Source organism: Montipora capricornis, chromosome 2 (assembly GCF_036669925.1).
Source record: "Montipora capricornis isolate CH-2021 chromosome 2, ASM3666992v2, whole genome shotgun sequence".
Lineage (NCBI taxonomy): Eukaryota > Metazoa > Cnidaria > Anthozoa > Scleractinia > Acroporidae > Montipora > Montipora capricornis.
The window spans coordinates 19701241-19708740 of NC_090884.1; the positions used below are offsets into that span (position 1 = coordinate 19701241).

At 38.5% G+C, this 7500-nt stretch overlaps 1 protein-coding gene across 5 annotated transcripts in view; it reads left to right on the plus strand.

Moving 5' to 3' along the window:
• LOC138039028 (5'-nucleotidase domain-containing protein 2-like) overlaps positions 1–7500 on the plus strand; it is a 41874-nt gene that overhangs the window by 32711 nt on the left and 1663 nt on the right. For all 5 annotated transcript variants that reach the window (XM_068885178.1, XM_068885183.1, XM_068885181.1 and 2 more), the window contains 5 exons: positions 1–92; positions 2638–2722; positions 4892–4978; positions 5578–5631; positions 6835–6921. The exon at positions 1–92 is cut by the window's left edge and continues 13 nt beyond it. In XM_068885178.1, coding sequence (XP_068741279.1) covers positions 1–92; positions 2638–2722; positions 4892–4978; positions 5578–5631; positions 6835–6921 — 405 coding nt within the window. The remainder of the gene's footprint in view (positions 93–2637; positions 2723–4891; positions 4979–5577; positions 5632–6834; positions 6922–7500) is intronic.

Here is a 7500-nt window from a genome sequence, read left to right on the forward strand (position 1 = left end):
GATCACATGCTTGGCCAGGGATGGCGTGATCTCTTTGATGTCATTATAACCCAAGCGCGTAAACCTTCATTCTATCATCAGCCAACCTTAAGGTTTGCTTTTAAAGACCTTCCTCTATACTCAGTGATATTTCAAAATGGAAGCGTTTGAGGCCTTGTAAAGAGAGAGACATTTGACACAACATATTAGGTCAGGTTAAGTGACAAAGCGGGCATTGAGCTGGCAACCAGTATACTAATTAACAAGGTGTGGTTAGATTACATTACTTAATCTATCCTGTGGTCTGAGAGGGACTGGAACCCGGAGGATTTGCTGTTTTTGATGGGTTATCCAATTTCACTATAACTGTAATTTACACCTCATACTTTGCGTACTTCACTTTCACTTTGCGTAATGACGGAAATTCCGCGCCCTGTCGAGTTTGACTCGTTCAAGGTCGCTCGTCTCAATTTAAGAAATACACGGCCTTGGAAGCTAGTAATGTAGGACTAAATTCTGAGTAAAAAAATCAGCTAAATCAGAGATAAGAGGTAAGGGAAAAATAGAGTTTGTTCAACACGAATCGTATCTTCAAGGTTGTGAGCACTCAGTGTCAAAAAGATGTTTTATTTGAAAATTGTAGGTTTTTACTGAATTTAAAATTTGGAAAAAGAAACGTATCACAATTGTTGATCATTGCTTTCTTGAACTTTGTGGACTTCACTCTGTTTTATAACCGTCCTACATTTTGCCAACCATTGTTTGCTATACTAGAATCGCAGAGAAATCGGGAACAATCGAGAGTATTCCAATTTTTCCAACGGGCCCCAGAATTTGAAATGGTCAGTGATCATTCCCGACACTTAAAACCTCAAATTTGTGCTGTCTGGTTTGTGGGCATCAGGTTTAGCTTTATCAATTGTGGAAATTGTTTAACTCCAGTTCTCCACCCTTTGTCAACAAATAAATCGGAAAAGACATTGGCGATTTTCAAATTCTGGGCAAAATCTTGGACAGTTGGGGACCAGTAGGATTGTCTAAGATTTCTCCACCATATTTCATTTCTCTGAAAGCAATTAGGCCAACCAAAAAAAAAAAAAAAAAAAAAGAAAGAAAACCTCAGCGACATCAAGGTAATAATACCAGTGAGTGTTTTATGGGGCTCGATTGGAAAATTGTCTGCCGTTAAAGGGGCTAGATCACGCTATTTTAGGTAATTTTGTTTAATTTTGTTAATTATGAGCTCTAAACGTCAAATTGGCAGAGCGAGAGTCTTTCATTTGCAAAATCATGGCCACATAACAACTGAGAATGATTTTCCAGCTTTGTAAATGACATTTTGATATAGACTGATATAAATTTGAAAGAAGGTGGGCCGACGTTTCTCAAATTTACCCAAATTCAATCCGTTTCGATCCTCTCCCGTTTTGTCCATCCATGTCCCTTCTTGGCTTCCCTGTGTTTTGTTAGAGTTTTTCTATAGTTTTGAACAATTATTTTGATATTTTAGTTAATTCTATGACCATTCGATCAGTGTTGAAATTGCCTAAAATTGCGTGACCTAGCTCCTTTAAGCAATGATTTGCCTGCTTGTCTCCTATAGTGTTTTCACTCACTTGATCAGTAACCTTGTTTTTCCACCGAAACAAAAGAAAACGATTGCATGATAATATAGAGCTCAATTTCCGGAGGATTAGTTGGGTACACCAACATGGCGGCCATTCCTTTGTTTAGGAACACCAACATGGCCGCCGTGACGTCATGTGGAAACGCTCTGTAGCTTTGTGGTTGTGCATCCGGGGTAGTAAATGGGTGAGCATTCATTCAATGAACATGCCAGTATTCTAGAAACGCACAGCGCACAAGCTAACAAATTTCAAATGGGTTTTAGGTTTCTTCATCGGTTTTAAAGGCATCCTCCATTCCAACAAAACCAACTATAAATTTGTTGAATTTAACATGTTTTCGTTCGCTTTGAACTTCTTCTGTCGTAAGATTGTTATAGCATCTCTTAGATAACAAAATCAGTGCAATTGAGAACTTTTGCATTGGTGGGCAAGTAAGCGTTGGCGTAGGAATCTAAGACGATAACTATGATTTTATTCCTGTTGAGGAATATGTAAACACAGTCAACTCCCGATAATTCGAATCTTCAAGGGAGATAGAAAAAGGGACGAATTGTGTTAGACATCTATTATCTTGTAAAAAACGGCTAGGGTTAGGAAAATCAACGTTTATTTCAATAAATTTGAAACAATGAATGTAAAAAAAATTGCAGTCAATATGAGTGCTGTCATAAAAAGGTCGCATTGAAAGCTTTTGCACTACCTATATGATGCGTTTTATGTTGTATAGAAAAAAAAAAAAGATTACATTCAGCTGCTTCAAGAGATCGTTTGGTTTTAATTATTAACTTTTCAGTGTAATTTTGACTTGTACCATGCATATTAACTAACCAGGTTCGAGTTATTGAGGGTGAAATTTTCAACATAATTACCTGAAATGAGTTGAAAATTGCTTCCAGTTAGTGTGAGAGATAATGAAACATATGTTGGAAATCTAGGAGAAATTGTTTTTGGTCGTTTGTTCGAGTTATCTGTAATCGTAATCACAGAGAATCTAGACTGGAACTCAAATTGCTTGCTATAAATCATTTAGACCATTTAGATGTGTGGACACAAGACAATACCGTCCAACGTGGCAAAAGGTTTCAGCTTTGTGTAAAGGCCAAGTTTATATGGAGGTAAGAAGCGTGCCACAAACTTGATCAGTGCTGTATAGCAACGAGTACTTCATTGGAATTGTGATACATCACCCCTGCAGTCACAAGTCCCGTAGTAGAGAGCTTGAACTTTCCTGTGACAGGAGCCGGGTTCTCGGAATTTAGACTCACGGAAAGGCATCCTGTCATTCATTATAAACAACATATAAAGTAGAGGTATTTAGTAAATGACTACACGTAACGGTAGGTATAACCAGATTTTCAGGGGATTGTTGTCGTTGTCATAGGTCTGCATGTGAAGGACGGTCCGTAATGTTCCTTGGGTACTTCGTTTGTTTACGTTTAGAACCAAGTTGCGTTATTGGTTCTTTAAACTATTCATCACTGAAGCGATCCCCATTGCATGACGGATAAAATCGTCCATGAGTCTCACTCGCAGGACTCAAAGAGTTACATTGGAATTTAAGTAGTTTCTTTGGAAAGTGTACTGTACAACTGATAACAAGAATTTAATCTGTAAACATAGACGACAGGCTACGCAACCAACAGCAATGCATAAGCAGGCCTCTCTTAATCGCCCAGTCAAAACTGTGTGGTTCAAAATCAATGCTGGGAGCGTTCGAGCAAGGTCTCGGCATTTACTAAGGGATCGAGGCAACACGTGAAGAAAGTGATTGAATAACCGTTCAGCACCACTTGCTGCTTTGTTAACATGAAGTCTACACGAAAGAGAGAAATATTCCTCGCACTTATTTGGACAATCAAAGCAATTTAGATTAGTATGTGTAATCAAATGGCGACGAGTGAAATTAGGAAATAATTTCACGCGCGTTTTGTCAAAATTGTGATAATTTCCCGAGCCTTTAGGCGAGGGAAATTATCAGAATTTTGACAAAACGCAAGTGAAATTATTTCCTAATTTCACGAGAAAACCATTTGATTACCTTTTAATGTCGTGGGTGACAAATTACGCTCACAACCGTAATTGTAAAATCGCTCGAGGACCGCTCGAGTACTTTATCCAACTGCTCGGGAAGAATCATCTCCTGGTTTTTCTCAAGGCTATTTTCGTCACACCACTTCTCAAAAACTCTCACCCAGTTAATTGTGCTCTTTCACGTATTTAAATTTTCTGCCGCTTCTTTTAATTTCGTAACTTCTTCAATGGTCACTGTCTTAAATCTAGACGCCATCTTGGCTCTGATCGAGATACAAGAGATGTTATCATGGCAGTTTTGTAATTTCACATGTGAAATTATAAATTAAGGCTGAAATTTCGCGCCTAAATTAAGGAGTAATTTGTCACCCATGATATTATCCAGATAATTGAAGATCACTTCAGTTTCTTCGTCTATAGCCACACTTTGAATATATGCATTAGTTTCATGAACTGTACAAAAACGTAAAACATAGCAATTGGTTTTCCCCAAAGACCTGAATAGGGAACCATGGGACACCCCTCTAAAAAATCACACCAAACTGACAAACTGGGTTAGAACAGGTTAACTTTTGAATAAACGTCCGGTTGGATGAAGATATTTGAAGAAATACCGTAACGGTAAAAAAGTTCTCGTTGAGAAATGTAGGACTTGACATCTTGCGATTGCTTTGGCAATGCAGTCTCAGAGGACTTAAGTGTGGCCTCACGTAAGGAATGTTTTAATATGTGAAGGGCCCGTAATCATCTGTGACATGTTAGAACAATGGGATGAAGGTCCCTCGCCAAACAGGATGCGTTTCTCATAGTGCTATAAAAAGCTGCTCCAAAAGCTACCTCCTGGTGAATTTTAAAATAGATAGTAATAACTTGGCATGACTGACCCATTACTCAACCTGTTTGCGCGCAGGCCGATATTGCAAATATTTTTGTGGTGAAGGGCCCTCAATCGGGTGCGACATGCAAGAGGTCCCAGGACTAAGGCCAGGAAGGACGCCAGTCTCACGCTGCTGTATAATTTTTTCAGATAGTTCCAACGCTACCTCCCATTTTCCTATTAACCACCGTCTATCCTTCTGCCTAATGAGAATAACATAACGCAAGGATTTTTGTTGATTTCTTTCCAGCTGGAAATATAATAGTCCGTATAATTAAAAAAAAAAAACACCTTATAACGAACTTTTCCCTACATTTACCCAATGAATTTTAATGCATTGACAAAACTGAATTGATTTTACCGTTCCTTTTTTCAGGGAAACATTGAGCAGTTTATGAAGTTTACTGGGTGGTACGGTCCAAATGTATTGTATTTTGGAGATCATGTTTACAGTGATTTACGGGTAAGATACGATACCCTTCTGTTTGCTGTTTAATTTTTCATCCTCGGAGCAGTCTTTTTCAAGCCGTTCTCTTCTAACTGAACCGAAGCAAATTAAGGGAGATGATCCCATTCACATATTAAAGAAAAATAAAGAGGAAAACTTTGCAAACAGAAAATTATAGGAACATCTGTTGTGAGAACGTTTGAAGTAAGACCACTTATTCATCATTGTTACATGTTTTCCAGAGTAAGCGCAAATTGTGAACTGTGATATTGTTAGTGATTTTGTTACCAAAAGGGAACGGGCAATTCGAGACAAAAATCTTTTGTAAATACATTCAATAATTATCAAAAAAATCATTGATATGCATTTTGTCAGCTCGGTGTGGCAGGCTATATAATTATAGTAATCCGCTCAACAGCAGTAAAACCTTTAGATATTGGTGGGAATTGAATGAACTGATAGCAATTCACACTCTCATGTAAGGGAAAAGCGAACCATTTCAAGGGATGACCCAGTGTTTCAGTGGAGCTAACTGTAACTACTATAGCTCCAGTATAGAGTAATCACTAAATTCAGCGGAATACATAAATCGTTTCCATTTTATTGTCGCCTAGGATCCTGTTTTGCATCATGGTTGGAGAACTGGAGCCATTATCCCAGAATTAGAGGTATGCAACTCTTGTGATTGAAGCAGACAGATTATTTAGGTCAGTGTTCATTTGCTCTTGTTATATCTCCCAACTCAAATACGTTTCCCGATTGGAGGAGAACCGTGTCACGTGTCATGGGTCAAAACCCACTAACTTCCTAGGACGAACAAAACTAGCTCCCTAGGGAAACAACGACTTGAACTTTCGACTCGCACGTGATCAGGTCGTGCACCTTTGAAACAGCGGCAAACTTGCATGCCAGCCGCGTCAAGCAAACAAATTGCAGTCATGGCAGCGAAACGGTTTCAAACAAGAACTGAAGAAGAAATTGAACAGCTTCTACGCGACAAAAGCTCGAAATCTACTAACAAGTAAGCTGAGCAAGTAAGCTGTAAGCTTTTGCAAGTCGTAAGCTGACATCCGTGTATTGTTCTATTTTGAGTTGAGAGGTATGACAAAACTCTTAATGACTGGCCCCACGGAAAACAGTGAGTTTTGTTTCCCCGAGACCCTCAATGTTCCCCTCGGCTTCACCCAGGGGAACATTGAGGGGTCTCGGGGAATAAAACTCACTCTTTTCTTTGGGACCACTCATTAAGTGCTTATTGTTGTATCGTGTGGAAATGAATCTTTTACGAATTTAGATGTCTTTTGCTAGTGTTTTTTTTTTTAAGATTTTATCAGAGAACTTCAATGTTGCCTTTAAAGTAGGGAGGAGAACGGAGGAAATAATGTTTGCAATCAAATTCGTTTCAATTTTTTTCAAAAAGGTGTTTGTATCAGAGAATGTGAATTTTAGAATCGCATATAAATCTGATATGTACAGCGGGTAAGTTAATATTTATACTTTTCTTCGGTGAAGTTTTTTTATTCTTTGCCACATTGTGGAAATGATATTGCCTGACACTAACCCAATGTTTCGTAATTTGTCATTTTTCTAAATGTATTCGATAAGCTCTAACAGATTTTAACAAATTTTTGTTATTTCTTAGGAACTGTATGTGGTTAGAACTGAGCCAATTTTCAAAAAAATTTACCCAGGGGAACGCGAGAAAATTAGCAGTTAATTTTACAGATTTGGTCACACTGACGTCACAAAAATCAGAAAAACACACGCGATTCAGGCTTTACGCGCCATACTAGTGCCCAGCTTGCGCGCGGCCCTAAAACTTTAGGGAGCCTCCTTATGTGCAAATTTCAGTTTATTTTGTGATCTTTCAGGATGAAATCCGAACAAGCAATTCTCCGGAATTCCAGCATTCGGTTATGTGGTTGAATTCTCTGCAAGATCTTATCCTCCGGCTCAAGGTATCATCCTCCCTCAAGCTAGGGCCCTGCCTTGATATCCGGAGATTCCGGGATCAAGACCCTTTGTGACCACGAGTTGAATTTGAACCTGATAATCCTTAGTTCAACTTCCGCGGCTTTTGGAAATCGCCATCTGGTTTGCTTTCGGCCAGTTGGGATTCTTAACAGTTGTTGTTGCTGTTGTTGTTCTGTTAGCCCCCATCATGGGTACTCAATTAATTGTGTATACATGTTTATATCATGATTGCTGACTACCCTGTATTCAGTAGGTGTATGATGAGTCACTCAGTCAGTCTTCTGTTGGAAAGTGCATCTCAATAATTTTACAACAATATCGCGTTATCAAAAACCCGTTTCGAAGATCTCGAAACTACTCGGCAAAAATTGTCAATGTTTGCCTTTTAGCGCACTATTCGCAATATCTGGAGTAAGGGCAACAACTATGCTATGGATTATGTTACGGTTAATGTTTCACAGAAACTTTTTGAAAATTCAAAACTAAACTCAAAATTCGGAACCAAAAAGTCACAATAACGAAGAAAAGTTATTGTCGTAAAATGATCAATTCAATTTCGTACA